The 19,522-nt window shown below is 38.6% G+C and overlaps 1 protein-coding gene across 3 annotated transcripts in view; it reads right to left on the reverse strand.

Moving 5' to 3' along the window:
* Positions 1–6,786: 6,786 nt before the first annotated feature.
* Ankrd28 (ankyrin repeat domain 28) overlaps positions 6,787–19,522 on the reverse strand; it is a 139,380-nt gene continuing 126,644 nt past the window's right edge. For 2 of the 3 annotated variants that reach the window (XM_075988794.1, XM_075988793.1), the window contains exons 25-28: positions 18,780–18,862; positions 18,342–18,424; positions 16,492–16,583; positions 8,067–10,251 (exon numbers count right to left, since the gene is read on the reverse strand). In XM_075988794.1, the coding sequence (XP_075844909.1) occupies positions 9,965–10,251; positions 16,492–16,583; positions 18,342–18,424; positions 18,780–18,862 (545 nt within the window). In that variant the 3' untranslated portion in view covers positions 8,067–9,964. Of the gene's footprint in view, positions 7,781–8,066; positions 10,252–16,491; positions 16,584–18,341; positions 18,425–18,779; positions 18,863–19,522 lie in introns of those variants that run through there. The other variant, XR_012912091.1, reaches the window with a different exon arrangement.

Below are 19,522 nucleotides of genomic sequence, written 5' to 3' on the forward strand. Positions count from 1 at the left end.
ACTTGTAAATTTTAGTAAGAGATTGACAACCAATAATCAAAATTATAAAAACATACTGTAACAAGTTACGTGTGACCTTTCAAACTACATTACTCTAGCACATAAATAAATAAATCTGAGCACAGTTGATTTCCATATAAAGTCATCCTTTGCTGCAGGATGCACTGTATGGCTTCTCCATAGTATGCCTGCTTTTCAGAGCACTGCTCTTGAGCTTGGGGCCATTATTCGGCACAGTAAGGATTCATTGAACACCAGCACTGAGGTTGTGTGGTGCCGGACAATCATCTATATTCTGCCAATTATATTTTAAATAAATGCTGATTGGCTGATAGCCAGGCAGGAAGTATAGGCGGGAAAACCAGACAGGAAGGTAGAGGTGGGCCAAAGAGAACAGGAAGAAGGAAGCTCCTCCCGTCCTGTCCAGATCATGGAAGAAGCAAGATGTGACCTGCCCCACTGAAAAAGGTACTGAGCCATGTGGCTAACATAGATAAGAATAATGTCTACAAGAGCTAGTTCCAGGACAGGCTCCAAAAGCCACAGAGAAACCCTGTCTTGAAAAACCAAATAAATAAATAAATAAATAAACAAACAAATAAATAAATAAATGGTTGATATAAGTTAAAAAGAGTTAATAAGAAGCCTGAGCTAATAGGCCAATCAGTTTATATCTAATGTAGACTGTGATTTTCTCTTGGACTAAATGGCTGGGGGACTGGGCGTGACAGAAACTCCAACAAGCAGGCCCTCATGTTACAGTTGTAGCAAACGAACTGATAGGCAGATGTCTAAGTTATCAGCAGACACTAGTGTGTTCATCATAGGTATACAGGGCACGAGGATGATTTACGTCCCTAGTGGGACAGAGCAGGATCGGAAGCTGTATTACCACACCAAAGAATGCCTTCAACTTCAGGGCTTGAGAATTGCTTTTTTGACACTCAAATTTTCTGGCCTGCAGTGAAACCACAAATAAGGGGAGAATATTGTTTATCTGTTTGGGTAAGATCTTTGGCAAAGCCTATGGTCTGTTTCCACAAAAGGTTATAATTGATTTTTAAGTCATCTGTCTATTTTGAATAACATTCTTTTATCTGCCATGTTTTTTGTTAGTATCTTATCTGAGTCTATGGCTTGCCTTTCATTCTCTGACAGTTGACATTTGCAAAGCATAATTTAAAATTATTGAGGTCTAGCTTCTATCCTCAGATTGTACCTTTGGTGTTGTACCCAAAGTCACTGCCAAACCCCAAGGCATTGAGATTTTGCCTATAGCATCTTCTAAGAATTTTACATTTAGATATGCAATCAGTTTCTGAACGAAGTTCCAAGTGTGTACATTCTGAGCCTCAACTGACTTTTAGTAGAGGTTCATGAATTCCAGTAGTCTAAATGGTTTTCTTTAGCTCTATTTTATCATCCTAACTCAGCTGTCAAAGATGGGTTGGATGTTGTGACCCCAATGCCTGAACTCTATTCTGTTCCAAGTTTTTTCCAACGTCATACTCTCTAGTCAGTGTCTATATTGTCCTGTAGCTTTTTGTAAGGCTATGAAGTCAACTCCTGTCAATTCTCTTTGTTCTCCAGTATTCTGTGAGGGTTCTCTTTTTCTTATATACAAACTTTAATGTCAATTTGTTTATAAAACAAACTGGCTAGAAACTCCATTTGGACTGTATTGACTCTATAAGGAGGACCTATTATCTTCATATTTTGATGAGCATGAAATATTGTTCCAGTTTGTTTTATATATTCACTTCATTTACCTCATATACATTTTTCTTTTTGTAGCTTTTCACAAATTCTTTCAAGGAATTAGTCTGTTTAATCTAGGCTATGAAATCTGTGTGTAGGAAGTTGCTGGTGGCAATCCTTTATTATTCATGTTCACTGGCTTGGTAGTCAAGTTGGTTCACTGTGCCTTTAAAAAAAGCTTTGATAAAGACATCTAACAATCTTTGCAAAGCACCAGGTGTTGGATTTCCTAATTATAAAATTTTTATTATTTCATTATTTCGGATTTCTCTGGGTAGCCCTGGCTGTCCTAGAACTTATAGACTAGGCTGGCTTGAACTCATAGAGACCCACCTGCCTGTGGCTCCTGAGTGCTGGGATTAAAGGCTTGAGCCTCTGCTTTTATTTTTGCTTAATTACTTTGGATTTACTTTGCTCTGGTTTTTCTCAGTCTCTTAAGGTGAAATGCTCACAGGGTTGATCTCAGATCGTTTTTTTTTTCTCTCCTAGTATGGACAATCAATGCCAGAAACTTTACACTTAAACACTGCTTGAGTACCAACACAGACAATTCTTAATGTTTCATTTAATTCACCATTTAAAAAATCACAGTATCTTCTTTACCTGCTTGGTTTATATGTATTATTTAATCTTTAAGTGTTTTCTATTGTATTGATTTCTAACTTAATGCTATCAGTGTCCAAAAGCAGATTCTGTTGACTGAGTTTTCTGTCCTGCTCTGTTCCGGCAGTCATTAAGTCCCAAAGAAATCACACAGAGGTCTACATTAACTATAAACTGATTGGACCATTAGCTCAGGCTTCTTATTAACTTACAACTTATATTAGCCCATTATTCTTGTCTATGTTAGCCACGTGGCTTGGTACCTTTTTCGGTGAGGCAGTTACATCTTGCTTGCTCTCTGGCCAGATCAGGACTGGTGAATAGGACTTCCTTCTTCCCACAATTTTCCTGTTCTCATTGACCCGCCTCTACTTCCTGCCTGGCTACTGGCCAATCAGCGTTTATTTAAAATATAATTGAAAGAATACAGACCATTGTCCCACACCAAGGTTCCATATATTTTCTACAGTTTTAAGTCTGCTAAAGGATGTTCTATACTCCAGAATGCAGTCTATTTGGTGTGGTTCAGATGAGTGTGTATTTTGCTGTTGTAATCTACAGCAGTTGTCTGCTATGTCTAGCAGTTGATGCTGCTGTGGAGATCAACTATGACTGCTGATTTTCCACCTGCTAGTCTCCCATCACTGGTTAACTGGTAGGGATATCCTCAGGTGTATAAGTGGACGCATCAGCTTTAATTTTTGTATCATTGGTTCTGATACCCTATTGTTAAATGTCAAAGAGAAAGATTAGGACTTTGAACACAGGGCAAAAATGGGAACATTGCTTTGAAAGAGTTATTAGCTTTGATGCCTAGTGGCTGCCAGGTGGCATCAGGAATGTGAAGTACAAGTTTCTAAGCTACCACAGAGCTGGGGAGTGAGGGTGTGGCCAAAGGCTGGGGCACTTCTGTTTTTACAGTCCCTGCTTTTTCCTAAACACACACTCTGAAGGTTGGCAGCAGCCATTCATGTCCACTTTTGATAAATTCGATGCTGGTAAGTTTTGTCAATACTTCTTTGGAAGCAAATTTCAGAACTGCTTATTCTGCCTTCTTCACTGTCATATGGCAAACGCTTTTCTATTAATTGAAGTTTCATAACTGTACTGGACATATAGACAATTCTCTATACTGACTATAGATTTCTGAATAGATGCACACAAACACAATAGTTAGCCCAGATCTTTGTTAAGCTTGGCATCAGTGTGCACATTTGGAGTTTCCATGCCTCACAGTAAATATTTGGAACTGAGTACCTGCATCATACAGTCCACTACAGGAAAGTGCTAGTCTCTGGTCTCCACCTCCCTGATGGAGATGGTCCCTCCTTTTCTTATCAATTGTCTTTGTTGGAGTCAGAACACAAGCAACAGGACAGCGCTAAGCCAGCAGTGAGAAAGTCTGTCCTAAGTCCTTTTTCAGTTCAACTGGTGAGGCATCTGCCATTCAAGCCCCTCAAGTGCCTCACCTGGGCACTCCTATGGCCCTGGCCATCTTTCATTCCAGGGCTTAGATGTTTCTAGTGAAGCACGGGCTCCTTCCCTGAACACTCAGCCTCCAACCAGCTCTGGGCACATAACTCCACAGGAAGTCCAACACTGGGGAAGCATGGAGATGAGAGTCCTGAACCCAGGCCCCAATGCCCAAACTTTGACTGCTGTTCTCATGTCCTGTTCCTACATCAGAGTTGCAGGCAACTGCAGGCCTTCCCCCTTCCTCATGCTCCTAGTGCTGGGGTCAAAGGGGTGCACCTCCGCACTCCCCCCATACCCAATACTATTAACATTCACAGCTGCTCAGCTAAAGAAGGCCACTCTCCTCCAGACACAACTTTGCCTTAGATTTTCTTCCTTCATTCTCTTGGGTTTTTGGCATTTCCTGCTTTGAGGCTTCATCCTTAAGAACTACAAAGAACTTTTCTTTCACATATGTTATGCCTTAATATATGTGACCAGAATGTGGACTCACGTCAGATTACCAAGGCAGAAGTTAAATGGCAAGTTTTCCCATCCATGTGAAGTGTGCATTTGTCTCTGTTAGAGCAGAGCCTAGTAGTCACAGTGCCTGCTGATGTTTTGAGGATCAGAAAAGAACCAACTTACCTGATGTTCTTACCCATTCTTTATTTGTATAAGGCTCATGCTTTAGGAAACAGTGCTTCTCTAACTCAAGTCTCGTGCCATCTTTCCGGCTATCTGGAGGCAAAGCAAGTTAATGCTGTATAGGCAGGGGCATTCGAAGAGGGCTCACACTCAACAAACTAGCTCAAAAGAAAATCAAAGAAAGCTCTGGGGTAGAGCGTTTGTCTAGTGTATCTGAGAATGATTTAAAGCCACAGTACAGCTCAAACAAACAAACAAAAAAACCACTAGGAAAACTTTATGATCTTTCTTCAGTCTAGCCTCCGCTTTGGAAAGAATGATCACGGTAAGAACTACAGAGAAGACTAGGCTCTTCTCAAGGTTGAGGCAGGCAGAAGTTGGTTCCCTACCTTTGGAGAAGAGTCCAGCCCCATATCCCACCCACACTAGCAGGGAGTTAAGAAAGGAGCATGGTGCAGTATATACTTGTAACTGAAGCACTCCGGGGGAGACGGGGAGAGAACAAGGTTGATGTCAATTTAGGATACATAGTAACACCCCGTATCCAAGGAAACAAACAGGACAAAGAGCATAAAACCAAAGAAGAAACCGGCATTAAATAAGACTTACAAGGGCAACCACCAGCTGGCACAAGCATCTCAGGACTGTGACTGTAGGAGCTGCACCCACCAGCCTCTCCTATCCTGCCACGCCACTCGTTAAGCTCAATGGGATGGCAGGAGATGTGATATACAGAGTGCACAAATCATGATGGTGTGGTCAGAATTCCTTCCAGGAGCATGAAAGCCCTACATGTAACTTTTTATATTTCAACCCAGGCTCAAGAGTGAATACAGATAAAAAGAACGAAGGTCAGCTCCTAAAAGGTGGCAAAGCCCTGCATTGGCCCCAGCTTGAAGCAGTCACTCTAAGAAACCTTTATCAGCCAACCTGCAAAGGCATGAGGCTTATTTTAAGCAAGTGAGATATAGGGTGCTCAAGAGGGCAACAGTAACCGAGGTGAGCAGCTGGTGGGCTTTCCAGAGCCACTCCATCACAGGATGAATGACACTATATCCTCCCTTACCTCTCTACATCCAGAGCCTCAGTTCCTTTGCAAGTAGCAGGTGTTCAGTAACGGTTGTGACCAAATTTCTGTTTGTTCTAAAAATAGTGACCTATGAGAATAAAACTAAAGGGAACTTAACAATTTTGAAGTCAAGATAAAAAGCAGAAAATCAGCAAACATGTTAAGAGACATTAAAGGATCATAGCAATGGAGGACTGCCTGCATTTAAATTCAAAATTTTAAAACTAACACCCTGTTAAATGCTATTAATAGTACCTATCTCAGTCATGGGGATTAAGGGATAATGTATTTATGACTTTGCCTGCACATGACAGATGCTGTACTGGCCTTTCTATTACTGTTACCTACAGAGATGATTTCAAGAAAGAGGAAAGCTCCCTTTATCTGTTGCTCCAACCAGCTATTAATATCTATATTTTGTGCTTGTTATGTAAGCTTTATATAGTTTCTTATAGTCTCACACTCAGGAATGCTAAGTGTTGAAGAGCACTGCATCCCCACATAGCCATCTTCCAAGCACTTTGAGGCCCACTGGCTCTGCTTTGGAACTAAGGAAATCACTTAGCCTTTCTTCACCTGCTTAAATCAGACTTGTTCTTGATGTCCAGTCTCTCTGCCACCTCCTCCACAAAGCTCGTTCTGTCTTCTTCAAGGTGTCCTGTTTTTGCTTTCTTCAGCAGTTTATCTCAATCGTATTTTGTCATCATCTATTTACACTGTCTCAAGATCAAACTAGCTGTTGAAGGATACCACCACCATTTTGCCCATTGCTACCCCCAGGTACATAGCAGGTAAGGAAAACTTAGTACATTTGAAAGATTCATTTAGATAAATTCGAAAGTCTAATTTTGTTAAAAAGTCACTAAATTTTTAAGGACAAAAGTCAGAAATGAGCCGGGCGGTGGTGGCACACGCCTTTAATCCCAGCACTCGGGAGACAGAGGCAGGCGGATCTCTGTGAGTTTGAGGCCAGCCTGGTCTACAAGAGCTAGTTCCAGGACAGGAACCAAAAGCTACGGAGAAACCCTGTCTAGAAAAATCCAAAAAAAAAAAAAAAGTCAGAAATGGGCATGGAGGCACATACCTGTAATCTCAGCACTTGGAGGTGGAAGAAGAATGACCAGGAATCCATCCTGGACTATTTAAGACCCAGAAACAACCTAAAAAAACACTTGTCTGAAATCCTGCCATAACTTATCACTGTACATTTTAAATAGAAACATTCTTTACATGTAAAAAAGAAAGACACTTGATTTTTTTGCATTAAAATTTTTTTATTTCATTTAAAAGATCCAATATATGAAGCCAAATTAACCCCAAATTTATAGCTACATTTAGAGATCCCCTGAACTAAATGGCACTGGTTCGAGGTCACCTATGATCACTATTTCCCCAAAGTTGTTTTTGAGCAAAAGCTGGTATTACTGTAACACATGTATTTCAGATATTACTTTTCACACAGAAGTTAAAGGCTGACAGGCTTTTCCCTTCTGGGTGAGGATAAAAACACCACAGAACCAGGTCCAGTGTTTTTGCACACTAGGTGTATGTTAACTATAAAGTAACGTATGATGTTGTGCTTTGCTCGTGTATTTATTCCAAATACTGGGGTTGGTCAACACTTTCTGGGACAGTACTTCAGAATTTCCCTCTTCGGTGCATACCAAAGGAAGTGAGCCAGAGACAAACTTCCGCAAAGCAAAGGAACAGCTTTTCTAGTTGGCCAGAGACAAGACAGCACAAACCACCTCCAAAATGTTTCCAGTTACGGCATCATTTAGATAAAGTGAGGCAGAATCTATGGTCTCTACATACATATGATGATAAATTAAAAGATGAGTTTGTTACTTTATAGCTACACCTTGGATGTCATTAGATGTGGAGACAGTGTGTTTAACAAGTCCTTCTGGAAGTCATGTCAGCAAAGGAGTCAACAGCCTGTGAAAGAGAAGACGTGGCAGAGGGTGGAAGAGTCAGTCTTCCAACACTCTCCTGAGGACAGAGCTGGGCCCAGGACAGGAGTTACCGGGAGGGAGGCTTCAACTCCGTTAAGGAGCCCTCCTAACAGAGCTGCTCAACAATGAACGCACTGCTTGTGAGGTAGAGTCACTGCAAGTGTTCAAGGTGGAAAGACAACCTTGGAGAAGGGACGCCTGCATTTGTTAAGAGGTTAGACTGGATGAACCTCAGGTCTCTTTCAATTCTGAGATTCTAGAAAATTCCCTCAGGGAATTCAGAAGAGAATTCCTAAAAGGAAAGAGAAAGCACACATATGGTATACTTTTAAAATCCTTTTGAGTTTTTTTTTTTAAGGTACAATAGAAAATGTACTCTAGAGTCTTTAAAATGTATATTTACCCTCCTACCATTATTAGTTAGAAAGGGTTCATTACAACTTCTTTATATATAAAGAAAAGATGGAGATTATAATTTTGTAAATATTTTAGAAAAAAATGTTTAAAATCTAGTAGTCAATGCCCTAGAAACTTTATAGATTTTTAAGTAATATGCACAGATACAAATACATTATTCATTAAATACAACTCACATCTGTGTTTTATTATACTCTAAAATATACAGGAATCTTGATGTACTGAAAGAGTGCAAGTAAATACAGTATTCAAGCAGTCACTATTTCTATGTACATGCTCATTAATTTTTCAAAAAACCCACAAAATTATCAAAGATCAAAATACTGTTCTGTGTTTTCACACTTTATATTCAGAAAAACCAGCTGATAATTTACAATGTCATAAAGTTCCAGTTTCACAATACAAAAAGGATAAGATGAATTGGGTATCATTTTGTTGCAATGTATGGAACTTTCTCCGGCTCTATTAAGAACCCCCTCCCATGTGAAATTATTTTTACTGGGAAAGTGACAGCTATAGTAAAACAAAACCACAGAGAAGTGTTATTTAAAAGCCTAATGTCAGCTCAGCCCCTTCTCTATTACCTGAAAGGCAGTCTTCAATTTGGCAGGCAATCTTTCTCCGACAGCAACAAGCTGCAAACATGCTACTCTAGATCTGAGTCGAACCCAAAGCCTGAAGTATTTTAAATTCTGCCCAATATATAAATGCCTTCCAGGTGACCTGATTCTGTTTATGATAGAAATCATCATCTATAGCAAACTTCAGTACTTCTGAAAATGAAGCCAAATGGTTTGTTGAAATTTATAAAGAAAACAAATACCCAAAGCTAGGCATGGTGGCACACCTTTAGTCCTAGCACCCAGGAGACAGAGGCAGGTGGATCTCTTAAGTTCAATGCCAACCTGATCTACACAGTGAATTTCAGGACAGCCAGAGCGACACAGAGAAACCCTGTCTTAAAAAAAAAAAAGAAAACATCTGAAAGCCTTCCTGCTATATTAAACCATGAGAAAGCAGATGTCACATAAAAACTTTAAAATTCCAGTTTTTATACAACTTAAAACCAGCTTTAGATGATCTCTCATAACAAGGATTTAAAATTTTTTATTTTGATTCTTGCTTTGCAAAGCTCAAAGATTAGTGAGTGAATGAAAGTCCTCCAACCCAAGGTGGAGGTGTGCCACCCTGCAGAGGCTTAACCAGTCCCACTCCCCAGGACAACTGGGCTACAACAGGTGAAATAATCTGATTTTTAATTTCATCAAAAAATTTCCCCTATGGAATTCCTTAAATAAAAATAATTCAATTTAAAACCAAACACTCAAAAGTGGGCAGTAGCCCTGACCTAGTCTATATCCACTTACACAGTACCTAGTCAGCTGCTTTTGAATTCTATAAAAACTGGAATCTTAAAATTTTTACGTTAAAAAACCAAAGACATCTGCTTTCTCTCATGGATTAATATAGCATTGAAGGCTTTTTAGATGTTCTCTTTACAAAAATCAACACCAGACCAAATGTTAGCTTCATTTTCAGAAGTATTGGTTTGCTTCTGATGATGTCTTACTTCACTTACTTCTATTCCACAGACGGCGTTCTAAGAAAAATCTGTACGTTATTTGGTCCTTTGGCAATTTGGTGTGTACATAATGCCTATTATACCAAACTTTATTGCATTTAAATTTAGCTGTAAATTTATGGGTAAAATTTAACCTAGTGTTTTCATCTCTTCCTTTACAGCAGTGTTGTCTGTATAAGCAAGTCAGGGAGCAGTGTCCCAATTTCTGGCACTGAAAAGCCAATTAAATAATCCCACAAAGTAATCGACATCAATGTGTTTTCCATTGGTCAAGTCATTATTAAGATTCTAAGCTCCTTTTGCAAAACTTGCCTTTCAGATTCTTCTTCCTAATGTCATCACATTTCTTCTATCCATTCACTGCGTGATCTTTCTTCAGGATGAACTTGTGTATGAGTAAGAAAAGTGCTTTTTTCCTGAAAAAGCCCAGTTTGAAGTTTCAGTGTTAAAACTTCCTTCAACCTTTAACTCAGCCTTTCAGTAGGTCTCAGAATCAGAATCGTTGAGCTCGTCCACGTCAGTGTACAAGTACTCTTGTTCCCCACCAATGTTGTTGAAACTGCAATAGGAGCTAGGTTCATTCCTCATGATGGGCAAGGCTTCAAAGCTAACTGTTTTTGAGGTGTTGGTATAACGGTTAATGGCATTTAATGTCAGGGATGACAATGGGCTACTTGACGAGACAGGCATCATGGTGGCCAAAATGAGAGCCAGGCAGTCAGCCACATCCTTATTGGGAGCACAGGCCAAAGCTGGGGTATAGCCTAGGATTCAATTTAAAATATAAAAATTAGTATCCGAAAATCCATGAAGCATGAGGTAGTAAGTCTAAAGGTCTTAAACTTTTACACATAGATTCTATGGCTTACAACAAATTCTTTCAGCAGATAGAGTCACAACTTTCTAGCAATCAGAAAGAGACACGATCATAAAAACGCAGAGTAGAAGGAGAGTGTTCAAACTGAATAATAAAAGAAGAAACTAGGGCCTCATGATGCACACTTTCCCCAACATCTCACAACTCACACACCCAACCCAACTCAGAAAATACTGGGTATTCTTAGAAAAAGGAGAAGGAAAAAAACCTCAACAAATCCGCAGACTAGTCAATCATCTTGGTTTAAAACAGTGAGCCAAGGCTTACTGTCATTCATATCTGTGTAAGTCAACTTTTATATGCTGAGTCTAAATGTGTATACGAACTAAGCATTAAAGAGATATTCGTTTACTACATACTAAATGAATTATTAAGAGTCATCTTTTCCTAATGTGTTTGTCATTCAGCCTCGGATGAAGACTATGGTAGGTAAAGTACCTTGTGTAAGTATGAGAATCTAAGTTCAATTCCAGAATCCATGTAAGTAAACCAGGGTGTTGTAGGAATTAATTCAGCCAATGCCAATAGCCTTTTAGATACCAGCCCATTAGGGTGTGGTCTGAGGTACTGTAAGCACAGACAGGAAGCATGCCTGGCCCCCTTTTTATCCCTTTCACATGGTTGGTGGTCAGAGTTCTGTTGGCAGTGGCTTTCTATTGTGAGTGTTCCCCAATAAACATTTGTTAACCTTTACTTCAGGTTCTCATGGACCTCCATTCATTGAGCTACACCATGTACTGTGGTGTACACTTATGGATTCCTGAGGTCTACTGGGCAGACATATCCACACAAGAAAAATGATAAACTAAAAAGGCAAATGTTAAAAGCCCGAAATCTAAGACAAATATTTCCTTTTATCTTAGCAGAAAAGCTTCTTCAGATATAAAGTATCCCAATAACAAGCATCAATGGGCAAACAACAGAGAAGCATGTGGTCCCTTCCTTGGTAAAGAACGAGCCTTGTGGATGAAGGGGGAGAAAATGGTGAGAAAATGTGTGATGACATTTCAATTATTCCATATGAAGCTTTGATTTTGTTTTAAGCCATGTGGAGGCAAAAAGTGCTAATGCCACAGATGTTTTATAATTTTAGCCTATAGCTTCATTTATTGTTGCACTATTTTTCATATTATTATGCTTACATTTCAGAACCCACATACATATGGATTACAAAAGACTTGTTTTTAAAACAGATTTATCACACACCAAATATTGATAGTCACCAGTCAGAACAAGAAAGAACACAGAAAGAGAACATTACCAGTACACCACTAATACTACATGTCTTTTCTTCCTCCACATTGATAACCATTATCCTGACCTTTTCCTTCTGTGGTAACCATTTCCTTGTTACTTAGTTTTTGTGAACCTAATTTAAATGGAAGCACATAGTATACACATTTTAAAATCAGACTTCTTTTGCTTAATTATGTATGAGACCTAATATTGTAACAGACAACTATAGTCAGCTAATTTTCACTGTTGTATAGTATTCATTAATATGATAATACTGCAATATATACATTTAACTACTGCACATCTGGCTGTTTCAATATATTTCCACTATTATTATTGTTATAATGGTGATGATGATGATGAAGGTATTATTAGCCTTCATGATTAAAATACAATTTTTCCCTTGTAAAACTGTCATTTTGCTAAAGGTCAAAGGGAAAACTAGCTGATTTCCAGAAAGAAATGGAAAGAGTGACTGAAGGATGAATGTATTTTAATTAAACTAGTTCCTCAAATGCCCAAGCAAGTACATTAGTCTCACCTATCTTTTAAGGCTCTTCTGAAAATGTGAAGGTGCTAGTTACTGTTACCCCAATGCTGGCAAGCATAGCCAAATCCTTAGATAGGACATGATGCCCCGAATGAGAGGGAATATCTTTCTCGTCAGTATCTGTAGGCTTCTTAAAACAGAAGTCTCTCTCTTTTCTACATGAGAAACTCTTTGATGACATTCCCTGAATATGTAACATGTTTCTTCTTATTCAGAAATACATCTCAATATCACTAATCCCATTCTTGGGAGTGAACAAAGGTACAGAATGTACTGGCGACTTTATCTTGTCTTTATTTAGTCTTCAGAACGTAATTAATCACCAACCTGTTGTTACTAGACTGATTTACAACTAACACTACACACAATCGTAAGATGAGATTGACAATTCTTTAACCTGTGAACTGAAGCCACATTATTATGAAACATGTCAAAGGGCATTAGAAGTTAACTAGGTCACTAGTGGGGAACCTTCATCAACAGGGTTATGATCCTTTCCTTTCCCTTTTTGTTTCTTTGTCTGTTTGAGACAGGGTTTCTCTATGTAGTCCTATCTGTCCTAGAACTTGCTCTGTGGACCAGGCTTGGCCTCAAACTCAGAGATCTGACTGCATCCGCTTCATGAGTGTTGGGATTAAAGGGGTGCATCACCACTGCCCCACTTCTTTTTTATTTTTAAAAAGACAATATGAATTCCTGCAAACAAAGTAATACATACTGGCAGTTATAATGTGCATAGTGTGGCCCTCATTTTAATTTATACAAGTAGTTGTATTCCTAGAAATATAGTTTGCTTTTGTGCTTCAGATCCATACATTTAATTGCTCACTTTCACTCAGGTTTCCCTATGTCCCCAAATAAGCGTAATATAGGGTAATTCTTGGCCCAATGCCATTTAAAGTGTCATCCACACAAGCTTCCCAAGCATACTGGGTATAACTTCACCTACAAAACCTCACTCCTTTACCAAATTCCAAAGATCATACACCCTAGAAAACATTTTTTCATTCTAAGTACTCATCTCAATGCTACTGGCTACCTATGCCTCTCTTATTTCCCCAATCTAGTCTTGCTGTTCCCCTTTCAGACTAACTGCCATCTTTCTAATGCTTAGACTCCTAACAAGTTGACTTAATGCTTACACTTACCCCAGGTTCTATCTCTCAAGAGGCTTATTACTCTTTCAGCTTAGAAGGTTCTCTCCCAAACTAACACAGAAACTTGCAATTGGAAAATGTGCAGATGAGGGACTTTAGAGTACTTATTACTAAATGGGATGTCCTCTCCCCTCAAAGGATCAAAGATCTCTGTGAAAGAGGAGGTGGGAAAGGTTCTAAGAGTCAGAGGAGGCCAGCTTGGTCTACAGAGGGAGTTCAGGACAGCAAGAGTGTCACACTGAAAAACCCTGTTGTGGACTCCACCCTCCCCACCCCTCAAGGAGCCATAGAAGATGGATGACTCCATGGAACACATCTTCCAGACACAACAGGACTGATGCATATATGAATTAAGAGGCTGTGGGAGCATAAACAAAGCCCACACATTTCAAGCCAGATAGGGTTCAAGCACTGAGAAAGGAAAGCAGATAGAGCTCCCACCTCTAACTAAGGAGCAATCTGCAATTTAAAACCACTGGCAAAGAAAAAATTAGTTTTCTTTACTAGCTTCACTGAGTATATTAGCCACACTTCAGGGCAGGCCCCATGCCCATTAGTAGTTGGCCAATAATCATTACTTTTGTATTTTTAAATATTTTTGTATGTATTCTTGTAGACATTTTTTAAATATTTATTTATTTATTATGTATACAATATTCTGTCTGTGTGTATGCCTGCAGACCAGAAGATGGCACCAGACCCCATTATAGATGGTTGTGAGCCACCATATGGTTGCTGGGAATTGAACTCAGGACCTTTGGAAGAGCAGACAATGCTCTTAACCTCTGAGCCATCTCTCCAGCCCCCTCTTGTAGACATTTTGACTCATTTGCTTTGGATTTTTTTTTCCTCTTGGTATTTTGCTTATTGATTTCCATTTTTCATGTTTTTCTTTGTTTGTGTGTGTTTGTGTGTTTTCTGTTTATTTTTAAGGAGATGGGGAGAGAGAGACAGAGAGAACATAAAATGGGTGAGTAGGAAGGTAGGGAAGATCTGGGAGAATTGGAAAGAGAAAACATGATCAAAATATATGAAAAAAAAAATTATCAATTAAAGAAACTTCCCTCCCAACTTGCTGCTATTTGGAATGCCTTTTATCTGATCTTAAAAGGAATGGTCAAGAGTCTTTAATGCTCCTTTATAGGGAGTAGACTATGTCATACTTATTTCACACAGAAGTCTCAGATTTAACAGTTCTGACATAATTAAACATGCAACAAATATCCACCGAACTCCCAAATTCTTTTGACACTTAGAAACATCAATGAACACAGATGACAAAGATTCTCTGCTTTTATGGAGTGTGTTTTCATTCTAATGGAGGAGATACACACATCGGCATTGAAAAGTACATCATATTCAGTAAGTTAGACTATACTAAGCTTTATTGAGAATAAGAGATGAACAGGCTAACTGGGACTAAGAATGCCATAATACAATTAATTAGTGAGGTAAAGCTTCACGGAGATGAAATCTGATTTGAAATAGGTTAAGGATTTGGTTAAAGAATACTTGCAGATTAGAGCGTTCCTGTCAGAAGACAGCTAAAGCAAAAACTGTAACACACACACACACACACACACACACACTTTGGGGTAGTTTCGTAGGAGGGACAAAGTGAGGCAGAAAGGTCATAAGAGTGGACTACTTTGTAGGTCACTGTGAGAATTATGAATAAATTGGCAGTAAAAATATGTTATCGTGTGTTTTAAGGGTATCTGTGTGTGGGATAGCAGAGAGACGGATAAATATGGGATTTACTTTAAATGTAATCAGTTGCGTTTGCTGTTGGAGTGTACAGTGGGCGTGAGAAAGGAACCAAGGACAATTCAAATTCTTGCCTCGAGATATAAAGAGAAGATCTGTCTTCAACTGAATCAGGCTTGGAAGGGTAAGTTTAGAGTGAGTAAGGAAAAGGGTTGACAGTTCTAGACATCTGTATGGTATTATGAATTCAGCGGTTAGATATATGAATGCAGACAGACACTGGGGAAGGTATGGGCTGGCAACATAAATGTAGGAAATCTCTGCAAATAATGTTCAGAATCATGGGTTAGAGTAGTCACCTAGAGAGTAAATGTAGACAGAGAAAATAAGAAACAGGATTATTAGATTTCAGAACTCTACATCAGTGTAGAATCCCTATAAGCCAAGTAAAGAAAGTTTACCAAGAGAAAAGGAGTAATCATATACCAAAAGCTGGCCAGCCAAGTGAAACAAAAGCTGACTTAATACTGTGGAGAACCAAGAACCTTGATGAGAAGAGTTCTACAATGTAATGGGGACAAAGGCCTGCCTATAGAAAGTCATCCTTGCTGCAGTGGAAGACAGAAATATAGTGGAGCTGGCAGCAGTTTTGAGACTAGTGATTGCTACAGTGGAAGAACCTTAATGTTGCTGGGGGAGACTGGGGTGCAATTGGTGGTAGAGTACTTGCAGAATATGCACAAGGCTCTGAATTTGACTGCAACAACACATAAAAAAGTGATATACTGACAAAGAACAATTGCTAAAGTGATAGCTGACAGGCATTTTTGGTACCCTGATAATAGATTTCTCTACCAGAGCAATAAGCCAGATCAAGATGAATTAAAAAAGACCAGGTTTAATGAGCCAATCATTCTTGGCTGACCTTTCCATGTCCCAAGAGGTGAGGTGGGGGGGGGGGGGGGGGGGAGGGAGAGGGAGGGAGGAGGAGGAAGAGAAATCTAGGGACAGGGAGACCTTCAGGGAAGGAACTGGACAGGGGCCAGGAGTCTGGAATAGGGAGGAGTGGGACCAAGGTGGAACTTCCAACTGAGCATAGTCTCTAGTAGGAAAAAGTAACAGAATCTAATTTAAGAGTAGAACTATTGGCTTTGCCTAAGAATATGATATTTTAGTAGGGCCTTGGTAAATATTTTTTGAAATAACAAAATCTTTGGCTACCAACTGAGTAATAGTGGTGACCAAATAGTGAACATCAAATCTGGCTTAACAGAAGATACATTAATTCAGAAGCTCACCTACAGATGACTTTCTTGTTTTTTATTCTTATTTATCTACAACAAGGAACTCAATATTTATTTCAACACTTTTCTTTGCACAATAAAAAAGTACTGAACTTCATTTTATTTCAAAAATACACCATCAAGAGAAAAACTTCTACCAAGAAATTGGTCAAGGGAAGGCACACAGAACTTACCATTTTCATCGACGGCAAGTACACTTGCTCCTTTCCCCAGAAGTTCTTGAACAACCATTGTTAGCCCGTTTCGGGCAGCAACATGCAAAGGCCTGGGGGAGAAAATTGTACATATATGTGCAGTGCATGCATAGACAAACAGCTGGTTGCAAAGAGCATTTGATCAAGTTGTGAAGAACTAGAGATGAGAATCCAAGACACCCAGTTCTCAAACAATGAAGACAGGAAGGACAGTAGCACCTCAAACATTAGTAGTAGTTTCCTGGCCTCATCAACCTTCCAAGACTTTGAACCTTCCAAGACTCCATACTTAAAAAGAGTTAACCAAATAAATTACATTATTTTTTTAAAAATTTCTTATACTTTTGAAGTTTTATTATAATTACATCATTTCCCCTTCCCTTCCTCTAAATCCTCCCATATACTCCCACTTTTGTGCTTTTTCAAATTCATTTGCTCTTTGTTTCATTTATTTTTCTCCCATATATTTATATATCTATATATCTATAGATATATGCGCATATACAGGTATATTACTAAATATAACTTGTTCAGTCTATATAATGCTACTTGCACATACTGTATGTATGTTTTCAGGTCTGACTACTGGTATTGAATTGGTGTGTTCTTCCTTGGAGAAGACCATTTCTCTGCCCTCAGCATTCCTTAGGAACCAATAGTTCTTTAAAAGGGGTTGACACCTCCTGGGTTTCCCTGATCCACTCTAGCAAGGTTATTGTTGTTGCCCTTATTCAGGTCATGTTTAGGCAGTTATGTTGGCAAGACTTTGAGTGTAGCTTCTGACCTTACCAGAAGACACAGTCTCATAAGATATTCCATGACCCTTTGGTTCTTACCTTCAGTCCCCTCTTTACAATGTTCACTAATCTTAGGTTTAAGTAGCTGTCCACTGGGACTAGGTGAACTACAGCCCTAACTTATAAGCAATGAAGTGAACAAATATATAATAAAAGCTATAAACAGCAATACTACAAATTTTAATAATCTTTAAAAGATGTTTATTGGCCCCCATGACTAAGATTTGGGCCTTTGAGGGGTTGGAGATATGGCTCAGCGGTTAAGAGCATTGCTTGCTCTTACAAAGGTCCTGAGTTCAATTCCCAGCAACCACATGGTGGCTCACAACCATCTGTAATGAGGTCTGATGCCCTTTTCTGGCCTGCAGGCATATACACAGATAGAATATTGTATACATAATAAATAAATAAATATAAAAAAAAGATTTGGGCCTTTGAGAGATTTGACTGAACCTACAATGTGAACTATTAAAAGCATTTTTTTGTTTTTTAAAATCAATGGAAATTGGAAGACAAAGATGGGAGACATGGGCCTATTTTTTCTGCGAGTCAAATTCAAGACTTAACTGCTTATTCCAAGAGACTGATTCTTTCTGAAACCTCTTTAAATTTACACACACACACACACACACACACACACACACACACACACACACACACACACAGAGAGAGAGAGAGAGAGAGAGACAGAGAGAGAGAGAGACAGAGAGAGAGACAGAGAGAGAGACAGAGAGAGAGCACTTCTCACCTCATTTACTGCTAGTATGAAATGGTATCTTTCAGATGATTATGATAATACACAGACTAGAACTACCTTCCTTTAGAAAATTATAAAGTAAACTAAGAAAAAAAATCCATCAATGTTGTAAAAGTTTCAGTTCAAATATCAAAAATTTTAAGTAATAGAGCTTTTAGTTATATGATTTACAGTTTGTAACTGATCTATACTATTGGTCACATTTTAAAAGTGCATTTATCCTTTTTTAGAATTATAGAGATCACTAAGTTTACCCAGATACTCAAAGTACTTACGTTTGCAAGGCTGCATTGGTTGCATTGATGAGGTTTCTATCTGTTATCTTTTCCAGTATTAACAAGGCACTAGTTTCATGACCCTAAAATTGTGGCAAATAGATCTTAAAAACAGTGAACTATTAAGAATAAACACATCAACTCAACTATCTCTAACATATGTACAATATTACACGCATATCACAATTTTTCTAAGATAATGTCTGAAGTGTTTATTCAAAGGTATCAGAAATGTGAATAAAAACCAGGTCAATAATAGCTAAGTATTAAGCTCGTATTTCAAAACCTAGTAAGCCAACACCTCCCACCCCACTCCAGAAACTCAGGGTTAGTAATTCTTAGGCTTGTTTCTGACTTCTGTTCATTCTAGTGAGCTGGAAAAACTTAAATGCTACTCAATAGTAACCAAGAAAATATATCCTTAAACTATGTACAAACCTTGCTGCAAGCCAAGTGAAGGGCGGTGTTTTTACTTTTATCTTGTAAAGTCAGGTCTGCACTAGCACTGCTCACCAGCATCTCTGGGAGGAAAAAAATGCATCAATTGTTATGACATGATTCTTAGACTATCAATAACTTACTGTAGAGAGATTAAGACATACAGAAAAAAAAGCCCTCTTGCAAGTAAAACACTATAATACATACATACACATTATATTACTATGCAATTATACGGAACTTTTATATTCTTATGCAATCATGTCCTAGCAACAATAACCAACATTTTGGAGTGTTAATGTTCAAAGTTTTATATGCCCTGGACTTACAGGCTATTTTTAACCCTCACATCAATCTTTTAAAGTAGATGCTGTCATTTTGCTCATTTCATAAGTGAAAAAAGTGAGGTAGGAGAGGTCACTTAAGATCTAGGACTCACACTCATGCAGTCTGATTCCACAGCCTGTGTTGTATGAGGTTAAACCACCTTGATTAAAAAAAAAAACTTTTCAGTCAGTAAGGGCAATAAACCAAAATGAAAATGTGGAATTTGGTGGGATAATTCATGGAAGTCAGAAGGGTTGGGATCTAAGTTACACATACAACAGAATTCATACTAACCTTAAAAAAAAAAAAAAAGCAACATGGGTTGTGATTTACTACCTAGCCCAGAGTGGCCTTACGCTTGTGATCTTCTGACAGGCTCTTTGGTAGCTGAGTTTATAGGTGCACACTAAGCCAGG

The sequence above is a fragment of the Microtus pennsylvanicus genome, chromosome 10 (assembly GCF_037038515.1).
Source record: "Microtus pennsylvanicus isolate mMicPen1 chromosome 10, mMicPen1.hap1, whole genome shotgun sequence".
In the NCBI taxonomy this organism is placed as follows: domain Eukaryota; kingdom Metazoa; phylum Chordata; class Mammalia; order Rodentia; family Cricetidae; genus Microtus; species Microtus pennsylvanicus.